The following is a 20989-nucleotide window of genomic DNA, read 5'->3' as shown; positions in this document are numbered from 1 at the left end:
TTACTTCTTACAATTGCCTCTTTTTGTATTTATGCCTCTCTCCTCTCCTCTATATTCCAACTTTAATAATTGTTTTTATTTCTGTTCTCCTTGATGGGACCATAAGTTTAATTTCATTTGCCTGGACTGCTTCTCCAGCCAAACTATTTGCTTTTTCATTGCACTTGATTCCTTTACCAGCTGATCTTATTTTTCTTTGTTGTTGTTTTATGCTATAAATAAAATAACTAACTTCATCTAAAAGATCTTGACGAGTTGCTGATTTTCCACTTTGAAAACTAGCTAAGCAAGACACTGACTTTGAGCAAATAATTCATTTACTGGGTCCTTTGCCTACAGGAACAACAAAAATGAAGCTTAATCGCAGCGCTTTACGACATAGAAAACAGTTTACGACGAAATGTGAAGACACAATTGCGCTTTACGACAGGCATGTTTCAGTTGGTAGCTTGTTAGCTGGAAAGCTAGTCGTGTAGGATTTCAAATTTAAACACGGTTATATTACGGTACAGGGACGCAACCAGGGAACAATGGATGTTGGAGAACTCCTGAACTATCAGGTATTCACTCTTGTCTTTTATAGCGAATGAATTTTTGTTTAGTGACCGTATCCACTTGAACTGTTTGCAGGTAACAGCTTTGCAGTAACAAACCAGAGAGCAGACTGCTATTTAGAACCGTTATTTACGTCCATTTCTTTTTATATCATCTGTAAATGTCTAATATTAAAAGCCAAATCGGCCATGCATTATTTTAATCGTTCCTAATCAAAATAAACGTTACAGTCAGCTTATTAGCTTGAAGTATTTGCTATAATAAAGAGGTTAAAAAAAAAGTAGAGGTTTTCGCTCATTGTAACTTCAGACAACTTAATTAGATCTACCTGGTTCTATTTATCACGTCATGTTTTTTCTTTCTTTCTGTAATGTCGACAAATATTTGCACTTCATAATTGTATGAAGTGTTGACCCACTCCTAATATTTTAGACTCTTTCTTTCAACTTTTTGGAGTAGTCTATACAGACTTCTTTCAGAGTGAATTTCAAAGCATACCCAGGCTGTTTCACGGTGTTTCTCCCTTCGCTTCGAGTTTTTATATGTGACTGATAAATGTCAGAACACAAAGCTGAAGACGAAGCTGAAGTTGGTTTCCATTTCTGAAGGGAGATTACACCTAATTTTTCACAACCTACCGCATTTTTAATTGACTCTAGTTTAAAAAGTACTACACCTAGACACTTAAAACCGGGATTAGATTATTCTCCTCTTCAAGCTGGATATTTAAAACCATGTTTGGGATTTGTGAAACCTTTTTCTGATTGTGAAACTTCGCTTAAAAGAACCCTGCAAAAGATCTTTCCTTCCAACAGCCATCACCATGTACAATAACTCTTTGAAGAATTAGTGAGTTACACCAACATTTAATTTCCCATTAGGATTAATAAAGTGGTTTTGAATTAGAATTGAATTTGAAAAAAGCTGAATGGAACAAGTATTAATAGTAATCTGATCTTTAGTGAAGTTTCACAAATCACATAAAGGTTTCACAAATCCCAAACATGGATTAAAATATTCTGCTATTACAGCAGAATAATATAGTCCAGGTTGGAAATGTCTAGGTGTTGTAGTTTTTTAATTAGAGCAGTTTTAGTGTGATCCAGATGCAAAAAAATGGTGAAAATCGAACTTTGAGATTTCACAAATCAGAAAAAGATTTCACAAATCACAAATATGGTTTTAAATATCCAGCTTGACGAGCAGAATAATCTAGTCCAGGTTTGAAGTGTGTAGGTGTTGTAGTTTTTAAACTAGAGTCAATTAAAGATGTGGAAGGTAGTGAAAAATTGGGTGGAATCGTCCTTTAGCTATTGGAAGCTAGAATCGGAAACCAACTTCAGCTTCGTAAGCTGAAGTTGGTTTCCGATTTGGGAAATGGCTAAAGGGTGATTCCACCTAATTTTCACAACCTTCTTCATCTTTACTCTAGTTAAAAAACTACAACATGTAGACTCTTCATACCTGGACTATGCAAATATTCTGCTCTAATAGCAGAATATTTAAAACCATGTTTGGGATTTGTGAAACTTTTTTCTCATTTGTGAATCGTCAATTAAGGGCCATTTTTGCCCTTTTTTTAAAAAAAAAAAAAAATTCGGTTACACTAGAATTGCTCTAATTTCATAACTACAAGTAGTGGAATATGCCTGACAACTCATATCTCATTTGACAGCAGATTTTCTGTCATTTGCAGTGTAAACAAGATGGAAAAAGACATTGGGTTTTAATATAGGCCCAGTCTTACTTCTAGTGCCAATATGTAGAATAACCAACATTGGCCGACTTGCGGATATATTTTGGATCCCTAGTGAAAATACTTTAGTAGCAAGAGAAACTGTGTTGCAAAATGGTTGGCTTACAGGTATAAGATGGAAGTAGACTGAGAGAAAAAGTCAATCTGTTGTGTAAATAAAACTGTAGTTTTCTCTCATAGTACTGTTTTGTGACGAGCTGCTATTTCCTGCAGCTGTGAGTGTTCATAATGGTTTCTGATTAGTTATCTACATATGGTCCAGTTTTTATGTTGAGTGGGTTTTAAGAGGCATTATTTATTATGAAAAACTTGAAGACAATATGCCAAACACTACAATCTGACAGAGAATATCTGGGGGGAGATAAACATTAGGGTGATGGCCTGGCCTTGGCCTGTCGTAATAGGCAATATTTCAGTCATTCAGTTAATTGCTAGATGAATTAAAACAAACTCAATAATTTTGATTGGCCTGAATTATTGTTTTTGTCTTCTCCTCTTTAACTAACAATTGGATGACAGAAAGTCTTCAATCGGGTACTTTGGTCTTAACTATCCACTTTTTTTTTGAAAGCCGATTTTGTTTATAGAAAATTTGTTTATTATTTATATTATTTAAATAATGATGATTATTATCTTACTTTTTGTTGTTAATTTATTTTAGATATTTAAAATATTTTCCAGTTCCAGTGTTAAACGTTCATTAGAATTTTAAGTTTATGGATCTTTCAGAATGTGTTCTTGCATCACTGTGCCATTATGTTACTAGAAAATGGCCTCAAAACAACATTATTGTTTATCGGAATAATTTCAGGAAAAATTTATCTTGCAGCAAGAAGTGCTATCGGATCAGGCCTACTTGGAGCTCATCGTAAAAGTTAGATGGACAAAAATACCAGTGGAGACATGCGAAAGACTTGTCTGCAATCAGAAGTGTTTGGTTGCCAATAATGGGATTCCAGTCAGAAAGAAACCTCTTAGTAGTATAAAATAATAAATGTAAATTTAAATGTTGTTCTCCTTCAGCCTGACAGAGGAGCCAAGCGCCCAAGGGGAGAGGATGGAGGAGCTGCAGGAGGAGATGACAACTCCAGAGGAGGGAAGCAGCAGAAAGGTGTGGGACCGAGGGAGGCAGCCAGGTTCAGGGAGGTGGGAGGAGGAGGAGAAGGAGGAGCTGAAATGAAAGAAACCGAAGAGCCGACTGGAGACAGGAAGATGATCTTAGAGAAACTGATGGACCAGGATGGGGAAGAACCAGAGGTGAGCAAAATTACTATTTCAGTATTACAAATATTACTATTATTTGACAAAATTCATATGTAAAGCAAAGTGAAGCAACACATCTGTTGCAGTATGCATTTAATGCACCCAACATAAAAAATAAATTTTGTCATCATCAAACCTGTTGGAGTTAAGAAATGAATTTCTGATTAATAGGCGATTGATTGGTGCATCATTAGTTTGAAATGGTCTCAAACTTCTGGCATTTTCTTGTTTTTCATTTTCTGCTTTTCTCCATCACACCAAACACAGATATTGTGTGATTATAATAATTGTCCTGGTGAAACACAATAACTACTTATGATTAAGTACTTGTATGGCATAAACTGTGTAATTTTGAATGACTCTACTTTCTCAAGTCATTTCTCCAGCAGGCCTGTCACGATAACATTTGTGTCTTGCTGGATGATAAATTGTCCCAGTAATTATTGTGATAAGCTAATATTGATTTAAGACCATTTTCTAGTAACATATTGATTATTGCATAATAATGCCAGTTTATGCTTTTTAAAAGATCAATGAATTGTAATTTTGTAAGCAGCACTTAGCACTGGAACTGGAAGATATTTTAAATATCCAAAATAAAACATGACAACCAAAAAAAATACATTTAACATAAATAAAAACCATACCACACTGAAACCATAAATAAAATGGATTATGAGGGCTCTGTAAAAAAAATGTTCCCCTTCAAAAAATATTAATCATCAGAATGGATATGATTGAACTCATTTTAATTGATCATGTGATTAAATGATTCTTGGGAGGCTTACTCTTCATTCTTACTCTGGTCCTATTCTTGAGGTTAATCAATACTGCACACCTAAGCCTTTTAAAAGGTCAAAACATTTCATTTTCAGGTGTGTTTTTTTTTTCTGCTAACCACTTTCACTGTTTGGGCAGAAAGTGAGATTTTTTGCTAATATTCATAGCGTTATTCAAGTCCTAACCTCTAATTTCACACCAGTTCTTTGCACATATCCTGAAACTATTCCCTGATGGTGGAGATGATATGAAGGAAAATGACTTCAGGTTCAAATACATTCTGCTGGGGGTTTTCGCTTGTAAGTTTAACGATTAAATGTTTACTGGGGAATTTTAAATCTAAAAGTCGGTTCCTGTGTTCTTTAATCTTCCTGGGTCAGCAGAAACTCAAATTGAGTCCATAACATTCTCCAGGCGGGTAAGTTAAAGTCAACACAATATTTAAATGATTCCTATTAAATAAATCAATAGTAGACATTAAATAATCATTTGATCTGGTTTATTTGATAATAAATAATTTTTCTTACTTCTCAGTAAGACAAATTACTGAGACAAAGTACTTTAGAAAATCAACTGTTGGTTTCATTCAGTTCACCAGATAATAAAGACAATAAAGATGTTTCTGTCATTTGATTGACTTTGTGTGAAATTGCTTTTCTTCTTTTAAACAATTTATGATGGAATTTAAAAATAACTTATTTAGACTAGCACTTTAGTTATTAAACTACATTATTCAGACATTGTCTGTTCGCATCTTTTTAGCTGTACGTACATCAACACAGGAGCTTTGCGGTTCCAGTACTTTGGATAATGTGTGTGTGTTGTTCATGCTTATAAGTAACAGGATTCAATCACATCCAAAACACAACAGAGAAATAAGTATCTGATGCTGGTTTTTCAGGTTTCCCTACTTACAAAGAATAAAGAGCGCTGTAATTTTCTTCGTAGGTACACCTCAACTTAAGACAAAATGTAAAAATAATCCAGAAAATCACTTTGCATGGTTTTTAAATAGTTGACTAGCATTTTATGTAGTGAAATAAGTATTTGATTGCCTAGCAACCAGCAAGAGCTCTGCCTCTCACAGTCCTGTTAGTTCAGCTTTAAGAGTCTCTTCTATCCTCCACTCAGTACCTGTTTGAGATCGTTACCTCACGTATTCCAATGCAATAAAATGTATGATTTTTTTATTTTCTTATGTTTTTTTGGAGGGGAGAATTATTATCTTTTTTTTAGATTTTGTCTCTCACAGTTGAGGTGGACCTGCGGTGAAAATTGCAGACCTCTTCATTCTTTGTAAGTAGGGAAACTCAGCGGTGTATCAAATACTCCCCCACTATATCTACTTATTATTGGAGGTTTCTTACAGAGTCTGGAAAAAAAATATTGAATTTAAAGTATTTTCCTCAATCTCGAATAAATATGAAGAATAAAATGTATTTTTAAACTTCTTTCTTTGCCGTATTTTGTTAGTTGGTGTGTCCGTCTGTCAGCCCATTTCTTTATCCACCTACTGTCAGTCCATCCTTCTTTACTTTATTGTCTATTTATGTAATACCTGACCTCTTTACCAGTATCTGCTGTAACTCTTAGTTAACTCTAGTATTTCTGACTTTTAAAATAGGTCAAAAATAGGCTGAGAGCGCTGGAAAAATCTGCAGTTTAGTCATGAAAAATGCATAGAAAGCCTGAGGTTTGGAGATATACCTGTTGTTTAATTTATCTATTTTATATAAAAAAATTGTCTGTGTGAAACCCTGAACAGTACCGCTATTTTATTTGCAATACAATCCAACTTTTATAGCTTTTTCTATGTTTTAGTTTTGCTCGTTTTTCAGGTGAGACCTAAAAAGTTACTGAAACAACCACAAGAAAAAGGAAACGGTTCAGCCAGGAGAATTTCTGGTGTCACCGATGCCATCATCATGTGTAGGACATTTGATAACTGCCACCTCTATAATTACGTTCCTATAATCCCACTCTGCAGCCTTTTCAAAGATTCCCACTGTCAAGAGGTACTCGGAGTCAAGAGCCGCATTGTTCCATAATGTCAACCAGTTGAAATGTCCTAACTGGTCATTATCTGCCCAGCAATTTATGGCTTTTAAGCCATCAGGAGGTTAAACGGATTCCCTTCTTCAGTGAAATATCCCCCAGATTGGGGGAAAAAAAACCTGTGCTCCTCTCACATAATTAAGGTCACCCTGATGGCTCCTTTGCTATTGCAACAGCTGCTTCAATAAAACCCTTTTTTTTTCTTTCCCTCCATGGTCTTTTTTCCCCATCTTTTCTTTCTCACTCCTGCACTAATCAAACAGGCAGAGCCAGTTGACGAGAGCTCAGTGAAGAAAATGATTCTGACCTTTGAGAAAAGGTCGTACAAAAACCAGGAGCTGAGGATAAAGTTTCCAGACAATCCAGAGAAGTAAGACCATCACTAATGACGCATTTTGGTTCACTTCACAGTCACACACTTTGTTTCTTTGCAAGTTAATGTATAATATGATCCATTTGGACAGAATCAAAAGCGTCTGGCAGCACATTTTCCTTTTGTTTTTGATCAGGTTTATGGAGTCAGAGCTGGACCTGAACGACATCATCCAGGAAATGCATGTAATCGCGACGATGCCGGATCTCTACCACCTGCTGGTGGAGCTTAACGCTGTCCACTCGCTGCTGGGCCTCCTGAGCCATGAAAACACTGATATCCTTCTGAATAGCTATTGAAGAACACATCAGTGTTTATTGTCTTCCTTTCGGGTCGTTAAGCTCCATTGATTTCTGAAGAAACTGATGCAATTTGTCTGTCACAGTTATAGTCCCAGATGTTATCTCTAAGCTTTTTACAAATCAGGATACAATAGCTTTACAGTATTTGTGATTTAATGAAATTTAACACATCACAATTAGGGCTACTGTTATTCATCTATTGACAGATTCTGCAGATTTTTCATGTAAGCACGTAAGCTAATTTTTTACAAAACACATAGAAAAATACAAATGCAATGGCATAGCTTTCCTTTAGTAAATGCTTGGTCATTTGTAGCAAAGGAGGCATCCGCAGCTAAGAAAATGAAACCAGACGAAGCGTAAGAATGGAAGAAGCCATTTAAAAGAATGCTGTATTTTATATGACGTTTTCAGTTTGTTTACGCCAAGAGAGAGCGAGATGGCAGATAACAGGAATACTGAACAAAGTAAAGCAGAGGTGTTCAATTTTATCCTTTTGAGCTTTCAACCAGGTAATATCCCGGATTTAGAAATACTGGCAGCTATTTGGAAAAATCCATATCAGAAAGAAAATACACATTGAGTTCGATGGCTTTTGATTGCCAGTTCACATCGTTGTATAGCCACAACAAGGCAAAGACCCACCCAAAGTCTGATCTCATCTTTATTGCCAGATGGACCACAGAGACAATCCTGACTCCCACCTCATGAACTGTCCCTCACCTCTTGGAGGAGATGATTTTATGGCAGGAAGGAGAACCGATAAGGATTTCAGGAGAAACTTCTAATTCTTCTTTGTCAGTTACTCATGGGTGCAGGTCAAATAAGGGTGCAAACTACATTCCACACGTCAGTCCTTTAAGACAATTGCCAGATTAAGCATTTTACCCAAGACGTCTTCAGGTCTCTTCTGCTATCACAGCTGCAGAAACATCTAAACATTATCTGGAAACATCTTTAAAGGAAAAACGCATCTTACAGAAATACAAAAACACAGCAGATATAATCAGTAAATAAATGGTAAAAAGTATCATCAGTTCCATCAAAAATGAAATGAGACTAAAGACGAAATTTTCTATCACAGTAGTCATAAGATTTCTTATACACTCAAAGCATTTCCAGGACAAACCTGTTTGTGAAACAGAATTTGAGTGAAACAACTCCACTTTTGGTGAAAATCAATACTAGCATACAGTACAGGTGCAAACTCCTCATTCCAGCTGTCATGCAATGAAATAAAGGAGTGATGATTTCAGCTTGTGGTGCTGCCACCAGGCCTGAATACCATGCAGCTGAAGCTAAAGTCATCCATATATGTGACACCGTCCAATCGACGGTGTCACAAAGCCTGGCTGGAATATGATCTTGAAACAGAATAATGACAACAACAAGTGTGTAAAGGCTGTAAAGGGAAAGATTCGAGATGCTGCTGTGGCCCAGTTCAAACCCAAACCAAAGACTAATTAAAATACTGACTGAAAAACCTTCAGACGGTTTGTAGACAAATAACCATGTAGTATAACTAGTGTTGCAAAATGTGTCTAATGGTAGTCTCCAGACATTTTTTCTTTCAGAAATTACTAGGAATCTGAAAATAAGTTGCAGTTGCAGTTTTGTCATTAATGGTTGAAAACATTTAACAAGAGAGACCAAAAAACAAAATAGAAACTGTATCACTAAAGAGGCAGTAACATGTATTTCCAGACCATAAGCATCAAATAAATCTCAGTTCGTAACTGATTATCAGCAAAGAACAAATGTCAACAGCTGATAAACAGAAAAAGTAAACAACAAAAAAGAGTAAAGTAGTATGGAGGCTAAAAGTAGTAAAACATGCTGAGGAACAGGAGCTGTAGCTTAGCAGCCACGTGGAAAATCCTCCGTGTTGTCGTTGAAGACGGAGAATTAAACTTCCTCTTGGCTGCCGTTGTCTCCATGGTCAGCTTCGTCACCACAACGATCCAAAACTTTCCTGCATTTTCTCTAACATGGAGGAAATTTCTTTCATATTTTATTTCTTGGAAATATGCAGCGACCCCAAGACGTTAAATTCAGCAATACTGATTGGCCAAATACTTTTTGTTTTCCCCTAAAAACCACACATGATTGGCTGTTTAGCTATGTCTCAGGAAATCTTTAGTGTAGCGAGGAGAAATGATAGGAGACTGCCTGGGGAAATGTGGAAATAATTCAGATCGCACATCGGCACACAATATTAAGGAAAACTGACATTAATAATACAATTTTGTTTCATATACATAATAATGCTATATATAATTTTTAGAGGATCTTCCTCTCCATATCTCAGAGTGTGGCATCAGTTTTTAACACTTCCAAAGCATTTCATCGTGTCAAGCAGGGATTTAGACCTGATCAATCACTACATTTATTGATTAACCATTTGAATCCTTTTGAAGTTCCACAGATATGAAGCCTACATTGTTTCTCCTATTTGAAGAACAGCTTTAAATGTTCAATGTAATCATTTTTATCCTCCCCATAAATGTAATGATGAAAACGTGTTGTAATAGTCTTTATTTTTCTAAACGTCAACCACATGTTGCCATAGCAGTGGTGGACCTGCTGCAGGAGCTGACGGATATTGACACACTCCATGAGAGTGAGGAGGGAGCCGAAGTCCTCATTGACGCCCTGGTGAGTTCAAAATTGACATCAGTCTTTATTGATCACTCGACTCTCACTGGATCAATACTTAAGTTTCTGTGCTTTGGATCCAAACTAGACAGAGAAAAATTGATGACTTGGTCATTGTTAGTGAATACAAAATAGGACTTCTGTTTTGCTCTCATTGACATTAAAATGTTTTTTTTTTAGTTTAAACTTTTTGGTTGAAGTCTTAAGCTAGTTTTTATTTATAACTTTATGATGCTTTAATAGGGCTCTAGTTTTTTTTCCCCCTTTTTTACAATAAAACAGTATTTTTAGCTTCTCCTGCTTATTTGACTTAAGTCTGTGAACCAAGCAGATACCTACTCAATAGGAGCATCAATATTGTTGATATCCCATTATGTTTTCACACAAAGGTCAGACTGCAATAATGTTCAGTTCTACCTTTTAACGGAGGAAGGAAGTGATGGGTGGTTCTGTAGCTTTTCATCTAATATTGTCTGTCTTGTTTGTTACTGCGGGGACTGACCCCTTATCTCTGCTGGCTCACAGGTCTGAGCTGTGAGGTTGAACACTTTTCTTCTGCAGGTATTCAGTTGGCTCTGAGTTACTGGAGTTTGCACATGCAGATGCAGGTTATTTTCTGACTTCAGTGTCGTCTTCTCTTTTGCAAAGCTTCCTGTAGCACCAGCCCCCTTTCTTTTTTTTTTTTTTTTTTTTTGAATCAGTACATGTCTGTGGTGTGTAACTTTAAAAGAGTCTGTGCTAAACTCTGTGATCCAGAAAGGATCTACATTGAAGATTTATGTGACATTCTCTTTGAAAGCAGCTTTTGTATTCTTGTGACAGTCTAAAAATAAATGCCATTGCCTTTCATGGTGGATGTGAAAATTATATTTTGATTAAAATTTTAACATATGCAGGTTTGGATTCTAAAGCCGGTGTCACTCGGTTTGGTATTTGCCTTGTCTTTGTCTTTTAGTTAATAACTTTTCAGCACCATTTGTCTTTGCATCTGATTTGCATTTGGAATATGATTTCCATCTGGGCAATATTGTTAAAGATTTTATATTTTGCTAATTGGCACCCACCACTGACCAAATGCGGATAAAAGAATGAAGCGGCTTGTAAATTGTCAACCCGCCACTGTGGCGGGTTGACAATTTGAACAGAAGGAAAAAAGCTTCATTCAGTTTGAACTTCTGTCCAAGGAAGGGTAATTCTGTGCGACATGCATATTGTGTACAGTTTAAATTTAAATAGTAATAATTTTGGAAAAGAAATATCCTTTACTGTCATTCCATAAGGAAATTCAGAAGCAGCAACATCAAGATAAAGATAAATAGAAACACTAATCTTAAAAAACAAAAAACAGACTGTACAGCAATTGTACATTTTCTGCACTAAACATATTTTTTGAAGATCACAAAATTATTATTGTAGTTGCTCTAAAGCCTGGTTGTTGTACTTGACATGTGACTGCTGCCTAAATGAGGGCACTCAGTCTATGGGTCATGTCATGTTTTCTGTTGACTTTCTGGTTGCCTATCAGAACCAGCGTTTGGGTTCTAATGCCTTTGGGTTTTTCAATATAGTTTAGTTTTATTTTGTTGGGAATTTTTGTCTAATTCTGTCAGTTTTAATTAGTTTTTTGTGCGTTTTTGCTAGTTTTTATTGGTCATTAGTTTGAGGTTTTATTAGTTACAGTAGTAGTTTTAGTTTTTTCATAATTTGCTTAACGTTTAGGTGATTAATTCCAAAAGGTCAAAGTATTCTATTGTTATTATGTATATATAAATTGGGTAATGAATACTATACAGAAGATAACATTGAGGACAAATTTACTGTTATTGTTTAACAGCCAGGTGACTGGTGTTTTCTCCCAACTTGTGTTGTCGTCATTTTACAGACTAGTGTTAGTGCCACCAGGAGGATTTTAGAGTCCTGACAGCTAGGCCTGTCGCAATAAACGATAAATGAATCGATAACGATAAATTAAACCTATCGACCTCATTTTAATTATCGGCTTTATCATCTCTTTCTGCCTTTTTTTCTTCCTATTGATGACACTGAATGAAAAAAGGCTCAACTCCGGTGCTCTCCACTGACCCTCCCTTCCTCATTTCCTTAGTGTAATGTCCAGCGCACACGGCAGGAGTTGTCGCCGATTGTCGGCCCATTTTCAAAACCTGAGAGACACATTAGCCGACAGAAATCCTAGGTATAACGGTTTTGTTCGTGCTGTGTGGTATCCAGCCACACAGCCATTATTTTGGACTTGTGCAGTGTGAACTATTGCATCAGGTAGTCAGATGTGCCCATCTTCTCTATTTAAATCTAGTGATTACTTAAGGCCAATATAGTATACAGAGTTCATAATCTGCACTCTTTTGGTTGAATGCAATTTCCACTTTGGCTTTATGTTGTTTACTTTTTATTCAAGTACATTTTTTGTTAATGGAGACTGAGAATCCTTTTTATTTTTGTTTTTGGTTGTTTTGTTTATCCAGTTTATCAGTTCCACTGTTATGTGTTCTTTTAAAAATAAAGTGTATCTATCTATGGCAGGAAATACCATGCATTATTATGTCATTTCCATTAAATCAGTGTCAAAAGGTCTTGAAACAATATTATCGTTTATCATAATAATTTATAGACAATCGCTTGGCAAAATTTATCGTGACAGGCCTACTGACAGCTGACTTAATCTGTCTGTGTGGAGGGGACAAAATCAGTTTCACATCAGTTTGAAAGGCTATGAAATACATTCATTAACACAAAAAGAAAGGAAGCTATTTTTCTAATTTCTGTATGTTTTAGTTTGTTTCATAAACAAAATATAAAACAAACTAAACTAACTATACTATAATTTATGGTAGTTATAGTTTTTCCCTAATAATTACAGTTTCTATTTATTTCAGTTAACAAAAATGTTTGCACAATGTCAGTTTTTTTGTTTTCTCTGTGATGAATGTTTTGCTAAGTTAACTAACCTTGATCAAACATAATAACTAATAAGATTTCTAGCTGAAAACATTTTGTGTGACTAAATTGGTTTCTTTCATACTGTTGGGTGAGACAGCAGCTCAGCTTGCTTTGCCAGCCTCTCCAGGTGGAGGTATAATATAAATCCAGTCCATTTACTGCCCAACGGAGCGCCCACAACCTCACTGTTCTTTACAGCTTCTTTGAAGGGATGCCGTTTGAGGGCAGCGAGGTTGGTTGGTTGACTCTATAACCCAATTTGATGTTAGAGTAGACCTAGAGGTTGGTTGGAATCAAACAGTTACCACACCTGATGCAGTCTGACCACATGTCACTGTTTTTGATATCTGAATATACCCCACTGAGGAAATCTGATCATACCACCATAAGAACCATCACAAGCTGGCCACTCTGCAGCTGAAGGATTGTTTTGAAAAAGCAAACTGGGACATTTTTGAACATACAGACCTGGAATTATTCACTGCATTCTTTGACAGCATTCTTTGTTGCATCAGAACCTGCACTGACAATGTTAGAGTAGCAGGGTACCTGTTACTCCATTTCTTTGCTAAGTTCGAGTTGGAGCCTCCAATGGCAGCTGCCCCGAATGAAGCAGTGCAACCAAGTACCTCTATCCTCAAGGTGGAGGAGGGTTAGGGTTAGAGTGGCTCTCACGCCGTTGGTGATGAAATGTTTTAAAAGACTGGTTCAGAGTCACATTTTGACATTCATTCCTCGCACCAGTTTGCTTATACAGCTAACAGGTCAACTGAAGATACTGTCTTGCCCCCCTGGAGCACCGAGATAGCTACGCACGCATCCTCTATTGATTTCAGCTCCACTTTCAATGCCATCCTCTCTGACAGATTAGTGTGTAAACTGGCAGACCTGGGAATCCCCTCTTCCACCTGTAGTTGGATTAAGGACTTCCTGATGGATCGATAACAAAGAGTCAGCCATCAACATCAGTACTGGCTCTCCTCAAGGCTGTGTGCTGAGCCCTCTGCTCTTCACGCTGTACACATATGCTGTGTTTCAGTTCATCAAACTACCACCCTTGTTAAATTTGCAGACGACACAACTGTAGTGAGCCTATAGTGGGATTAGTCTGCCTACAGGAATGGTGCACAGAAAACAACCTAATCCTAAACACAGCCAAGACCAAGGAGATCATAGTGGATTTTTGGAAAAGTAAAACAAACATTCAACCGCTAAACATCTGCGGAGATCCAGTGGACAGGGTGTCAAACGTCCGTTTCCTGGGAGTTCATATCATGGATAACCTGCTCTGGGATGTAGACACAGCAGAACTGGTAAAGAAAGCGCAGCAGAGACTCTATTTCCTGAGAGTCCTCAGGAGGAACAATATTTCTCAAAAACTGCTGGTGTCCTTCTATCCATGCTCTATTGAAAGTATCATCTGCTATTTTCTCTGTGTGTGGTTCCCCAGCTGCACAGCAGCACAGAGGAAGACTCTCCAGAGAATGTTAAAATCTGCCCCGAAGACCGTCAACTGTTCTCTGCCTTCTCTTGAAGAAGGCAGAGTTTTACCATACGAGTCTTTTATTTTAAATTAAGGGGCATCCAGGAAAATTCATAAATAATTTTGAAATTACAGTCATACAAAATGACTAATTAACAAAATAAAATCAATTCAGAATATTCTTAACTACATTTACACTTTGTTCTATACAGACGACTTGATTTTTCTTTGTAAAAGAGAACCTGATTAAATTTCACATTTAGTTTTTTTTTTTATTTTAACATAAAATTAATTAACATAGCAGCCTACGTAATTAAAAACTGAAGTGTAACAAAGGAACAGACACTCGAGCAGATTGGTATTTAACCTGTTGGTCTCAGGTTGTCATTCACAATGACAGGGGTGTCAAACTCCAGTCCTCAAGGGCTGCTGTCCTGCAGTGTTTAGATGTGCCACAGGCTGAGCCTTGCTAATGACCTAATTATTCTTTTCAGGTGTGGTGCAGCAGAGGCACATCTAAAAGTTGCAGGACAGAGGCCCTTGAGGACTGGAGTTTGACACCCCTGTCACGAGAGGACCCAAATTTGGGTCCTCTCGTGACAGACAGGTTAAGCAGAATTTAACAGTGTGAATGCCATGCTTTGTATTTTAAAAAGAGGACTGATAAACACTCCAAATATCGTAAATTGGAGCAGCAATTCAGTTACTGAGGTGCTAAACTAGAGTTTAACCCAATCCAACCCAACTAATTGGCTCTAACTATAGGCCTCGAGCCCGAGTTTAACACAGTATATTATTTTATTTGCGATTTTAGTGCTTTCATTTTTTGACCACCGTTCAAGTAAGCGGTGCAACTTCTGTTTTAAGCTTTTTAGCGTCTTCGAGCTTCATCTTGTTGTTATGGAGCTTGTTGTAATGGCAGAGTGAGAAAAGGTCAAATCATCTGGAATGTGTGATTGATGGGAGCGGAGCAGCGTGTACATGCAGTGCACTGTGCTTGCTACAGCCTGATTCACTTCTGTACCCTACCTTCTATCTTTATTTCTTTATTTCTTCAACAGGTTAAACGTGTAATGACTCACTAGGGACTTGGAAAATCAGCCACGACACAGGAGTGAGCAGAAAACTTGGATATTTATTAAAAGACAGCTCAGACCGGGCACACTGGATCGTCAGCTGCAGCACTGCCAAGGGGGGCAGAGAGGAGAGATTGGTGACTGGAGAAATAGCAACAAAGGGATCTGTTGGTGTGTAGGAAAGGAACACTAACCTGGCTTGGCGATCAGGTACTGGAGTGATCAGCCAAGGGACAAGGAGATGCTGCACTGATGCAGGGCTCAGGAGGAAGTGCCCGGTGTTCGTTATTGCGCAATAGCCAGCCCCACCCTTATCTCACCTCCGACTGACTACTGACCAGTTCTCTGTCTAACAGGTCCGGAAAATCCCTGAAACCCGGGTCTTACCCTAGAAATAGGTTTATATGTGATATTCTGTTTAAACTGGCGGCGGAGAAAACTCGTCTAGCTCTAACTACCTTCAATTCCAGAAGTTATGACCCTTTTCAGTTGAGAAGCAGTCAACAGAGTAGCCCCCACTGCTGCATAGTTTCAACAACCACTCCTGTTAATGGTAGCTTTTCCCCTTAAAATAACATGCACTTGTTACCGGCTAGATTAGATTTAGTGACTTAGACCTAAGTCCCAGGGTCATTATTTTTACACTCACCAAAGGAAAGTACGAAGCCACCACATCTCTAGGATCATGTACGCTAATTTTACTATAATCAGGGGAATCTACAATGATCAAATGACTCAATTAATCTCGATGTCCACAAGTTTCATTGGAATTTTTAGTATGTAATTTATTAAGCAAGCTTTAGCAGGGATAAATGACAAGCAGATTAACTTTCAGAGATTACAAATTCGCAATAAGAAATTAAATTCAAATTAAAATCAATCATAACCTATTTTCCTTTCTATCCCTATCCTGTGTCACTAGTTTAATTAAGCCAGGCTTTTGGGGGGCAGTTCAACTCACACCCAGATGGCAATTGATCTCGGCAGCAGAATTCTTCAGATGTCCTTGGTCAGAGTCTTTGTCATGACGTGGCAAAGTCCTCTTTCAGAATAGAAGCAAAGCAGAACTGTCCGTTGTCCTTCAAACACACAGAATCTTCGTCTTTTCTCCAAGTCTGCTGCAGTAGGGTAGGGATCGTTGGGTTGAGGCAGAGGGGTTGGTCTAAGCAGGAATCAGGGCTGGGGGCAAATGGATCTCGTCCCTACTTAGTGGCGCGAAGTCTCAGCTTCCCCTTGGTTCCAGGGCGTGGTCCTCTGCTGGTCTTCAATCTGCATCCTCTTGTTGGCTCCTTCAGTGCCGCGGACAAAGAACAGTTTCTTCCCTTGTCTGCTGGCTTTTATACTCTCTCAGCCCATGGTTGCGTATGGGAGAGGTTTACGTAACTTCTGGAACATTCTGATGAGTCTGTGGAAAGCCCCAACCTTTCCCAACCATCATCTCTTTCGTGACTCATTGCAGCAACTCCGTTTGGTACTTCCCTTTTTCCGCTGGCCATCTGGTAACTTACTTCCTTTTTGAGCCTCCCAAGCGCCCCCGCCCAATTGTGACACAGTCCGAGAACAAGAACCTGCCTTCATTTCTCACGATCTCAAATCTTCAGTCATCACATTTCTTTAATACATTATAAAACATAATTCTACAGTTATAAAACATAAACTATTTGTCATTGTATCAACTTATAACTCTCAGTATGATTCTGTAACTCAAGCTGTTACTGTCTCTAATCATCACTAATCATCATACACTACTTCAATAATCATCACACAACAATCAAAGTGTTACTGTCATTCAGATCACGAATACAGAATACACATTTCAAATGTACATTACAGATTATTCCAACCATTACATATGTATGTATTTTCATTCATCTTTTAATCATCATTAAATCAATATGCAAGATTACTGTTATTTCTCCGGCCTTTATGCTCCGTTTTCTGCGTGTACCTGGAGAGATCTCACCACTTTATGCCAGTTTTCACGACATCGGGGAGGGGAAGCGCTGATGCAGGGCAGGGCACTAACTCTGTGAAGCAGCAGAAGTACCAAATCCTGGTCAGACGGCCCGAGGTCATGCACAATGGGGCTGAGAGCAGAATCCATGGGAGTGGGCGAGCGCGGTCTAACCAAAACAGGCGTGGGTCGAGATCCAGATGGGCGATCAGCAACAGTCCCACAAGGGCAAGGCAAAAGGGGCAAATCCGGGGAACAAGAGCATGGTTGCAATGATGAGGGCGAGATAGAAGTGCTGGAAAACCACTTGCTGAAAGCGTTCGATAATCTGGTAGCGTGGTTGTGACTGAGAGAGGCTTAAGAAGGGAAACAATCAGGGAGCGACACAGGTGCAAGGAATAACGGAAATGAGGAACATGACATGGATCAGCTCAAAACAAAAACACAGAACCATGTGAACATCACAAAACGATCTAGTCCTCTATTTACACTATGATAAGTAGATTGACACAACTTTATATTGTGCATTCTGTTTTGATTTTCTTGGTGCTAAAAACAGCCTTATCATACACACAGAGGCCTGAACCCGACCCGGGCTATAAATCTAAACTCTAAGCTGAACCTCCATTAAAGCCTGACCTGTCACTTTCACACCATTCCCTCAAATACAAACAACCTGAACCTTTGTATTCACATGCAACTAGAAATGTATTTTTTTTTTTTTATTAGATCTGTAAAACTCTTGGAAGAGTTGCCGTAACTTCTTAAACTAGAGATGTTCTCAAAATAACACTTCTGTTTCAGACGTAAGTTATGAACGTGATAAGCTCCATCAGCCATTGAGCATACGGGCATGGTCTTTCCATCCGAGCAGAATATGTTGCTATCGCAATAGCAGCATTCATGAAACTTTTCTAGACTATACCTGGTTACATCTACACAGAAATAAGATTGTGGTTTATGACATGTAAAAATTACATCTGCAAAATCTGTATTTTGATTTTTGTATTTCTTTTCTGCTGCATTGCTGTTTTGCTGTAAAAAAAAGTCTTAACTTTTTGTATGCAGCTGGAGGGTCAGGTGGTGGCCCTGCTGGTGCAGAATATGGAGCGGCTTGATGAACAAGTGAAAGAAGAGGCTGATGGCATCTACAACACGCTTGGTAAGAAAATGTTCCTCCACTGTAAACAAGCAACTTTTGTCATCTTATACTGTAGCAACAAATGTAGAAAGTGCTGCAATTCTCAACTCATTGTCTCCAGAGAGCAATTATTTCAGCAGCAGGTCATCAGAAACAATCAGAAAAGCTACAAACATTTTTGAACATATTGTGTTGTGTTCAGAACCTTAGAGTTTTGCACTACATTGTCAATATAAAGATACAGAAAGTCCAACAAATACAGAAAACAAACCAAAAACATCCTTAATTAAAAAGAGTTAAGACAATGAGTTAATAAGGATTTAATAAGTTATTTAAATATAGTTTAACAATACCATGTTCCACCTTTATGTTTCTACCAATGTTTATGTCCGGGTGTGACTTGTACAGTGGTAGAGTGGTTGTCTTGCAATTGAAAGGTTGTAGGTTTGATTCCAGCTTCCTCCTGCCACATGTTGATCACTCCTTGGGCAAATTTCAGGCAATTATTATCTAAAATGGCAAAAAAAAAAGAGAAGGGAAAAAAACTGAAATTACAATGAAAACCTTGAGAAATAATTCTGGAGGAAATTTCTGAGGTTTTCAGAGGCAGGACATGCTTGATTTGGGACATGAGACTTTGGTGGGCTATCTATTTTCTTGGATTATATTAAGTGGATCCTGTATATATATGTTTGTATTTGTGAATGTGAATGGGTGAATGTCTATACTGTAAAGCGCTTTGCTTGGTCAGTGTGACTTCAGTGGCACTTTATAGAATATGTCCAAATTACTGACTAAATTCAAAACATTTTATTACATAAAGAATTTCTTAGCAACAGCAGCTTCGATGCAGGACTAATGGGTTAGGCTTAGCTTGGAAACTGTCTAACTCAATCCATTACTGTATCTGTTTTTACCAGGGACATTGCATTATGTTGGTTTACTGTTTTTCTATATTATATAAAGTTTTATTTGCAGCACCATTTCAGATTTAGTTTCCTTTTTTCATATTTACAGTTCTGAAAAGAATGCACCTTTTTTCTTTCACCTATGGGTTCCTATTGAGGTCCATCATATCATTCAGATTGGCTCTTATTTATCAGATGCGACTCTGCCAAAATGAACATGAGTGTGGGATATGATGAAGTCCTGTAGTCTCTGTGTACCCAAGTTTATGTCAGTGTGGAACTCCAGCTCAGTGACGTGCGGTCAGGGGAGGCAGAGCCTCACCTGTCCACATGGAAAAATAATATTAAAATAATTTATATTGCTATATATTGCCCTGTGGTTTGTACTATAAAGTACCTATTTTTTACTTAGCTTAACCAATTCTGATGATTTTTTCTTCAAAATCGCTGGATTTTCGCATTTTCCCATTCAAATGCTCAGAAGCGAAGCCGGTGAGGCAGCAGCGAGCTGAGCCTCACCTGGGATTGCGCAACCTCTCGCGAACTGCACTGGCTGCCATTCTATGGGAGCATGTTCGTCCTGTCTGTACGCCAGCAATAAAATGGCTAATAAACATTTAATATATGGACTGATTTTCCATAATTTAACTTATGTATATAATGTACAGTGTTTTTCTGTCACCAACTGTGTGTGTATCGTGTTTTGTGTGAGGAGGAGCGATCAGAAACGGCAGAAAACAGACTCCAGGGGAGGCAGGCAGTTCTCTTGCCTTATGGCAGGGGGCGCTCATGATCCCAGATATTAGTGACTCCACAACTGCAGAGTAAGACACAGTGAGCTAGCCATGGAGCTAGCATGGAGCTAGCCACACAGTAAATAAGTAAAATACAGCGATATATTTGTTTTCTTCCCTCTTCCGACGTCAACATGAAAAACTACATTTCTACAGTTAAACAGTTTTCTAAAGTGGATTTTCAGTTGAACCAGGAGATAATAACTAAAGGAAGACCAACACCGGAGCTGAAAGTTTTGCTTCGAGACAGTTTGACGATTCTCAAACGGAGTAGAAAAGACATGCCGAGGATAGACTGGGCTTTGGATGAACGGATATTTTTGTGCAGAATCAGCGGTGCATGGATTTCATTGATACATAAAGGTAAGACAGCAATAAGATGTTTTTGTTTAGTTTTTTAATGAAATGTGCGTTTTGTGGGCTACAGTTTGTATGTCTAAATAATTCAGTAAAGTAGAAGCGGTAGCTAATCTACCACAGCAATTATTTATTAATAAAACATTAAGCCTAAAACGTACTACAACAACAGACTGAATGTTCTGTTCTGTGTGCAAAATTCTTGAATGTTTTTTGGTGTTATATCCTAAAACATGAAGTGGCATTGTTGTCAGTTGCTATGGCAACGAGTCTGCGTAGCTTGACGAATACAGATCACTTTGCTGTGGATCATACCACGAAATCATTACCTACATTTCTAAGTTTCACTGAGTTAACGCGGCTATGGATGACATGTAAATGATTAGTCTTTTTGCCCCCTCAGCGTTGCTTGCCTGCGCGAAATTTCCGTACGTCCAATAACATGCATGGTGTCTATATAGTGTAAGTCAGTGCCTCACTAGCAATGAACCTCACCGCACGTCACTGCTCCAGCTTTACCTGAGATTTATTATCCCATACTAGTGTAAAATACTGCTTAACATCTCAGGAACATGTTTA

General features: G+C 37.9%; 1 protein-coding gene across 1 annotated transcript; it reads left to right on the top strand.

Annotated features, from left to right (window-relative positions):
* The first annotated feature begins 401 nt into the window (after positions 1-401).
* Positions 402-18548, top strand: LOC106942865 (beta-catenin-like protein 1). Its single transcript, XM_015026211.1, has 6 exons — positions 402-560; positions 3335-3568; positions 6673-6779; positions 6919-7058; positions 9642-9739; positions 18279-18548. The coding sequence occupies exons 1-6, from the start codon at positions 531-533 to the stop codon at positions 18531-18533; spliced, it is 864 nt and encodes a 287-aa protein (XP_014881697.1). The 5' UTR covers positions 402-530; the 3' UTR covers positions 18534-18548.
* The last annotated feature ends 2441 nt before the right edge of the window (positions 18549-20989 follow it).

Source organism: Poecilia latipinna, unplaced genomic scaffold (genome assembly GCF_001443285.1).
Source record: "Poecilia latipinna isolate Pla-1442-1.1 unplaced genomic scaffold, P_latipinna-1.0 Scaffold4619, whole genome shotgun sequence".
Lineage (NCBI taxonomy): Eukaryota > Metazoa > Chordata > Actinopteri > Cyprinodontiformes > Poeciliidae > Poecilia > Poecilia latipinna.
This window is presented reverse-complemented; position numbering and strand designations above follow the sequence as displayed.

What these genes read in the sequence shown, in the direction of transcription:
- LOC106942865 (XM_015026211.1), top strand. Translation starts at nt 531, where the DNA reads ATGGATGTTGGAGAACTCCTGAACTATCAG. An exon ending in AGGATGGGGAAGAACCAGAG is followed by an intron (nt 3,569 to 6,672) that starts GTGAGCAAAATT and finishes CTAATCAAACAG; the next exon opens with GCAGAGCCAGTTGACGAGAG. An exon ending in TTTCCAGACAATCCAGAGAA is followed by an intron (nt 6,780 to 6,918) that starts GTAAGACCATCA and finishes GTTTTTGATCAG; the next exon opens with GTTTATGGAGTCAGAGCTGG.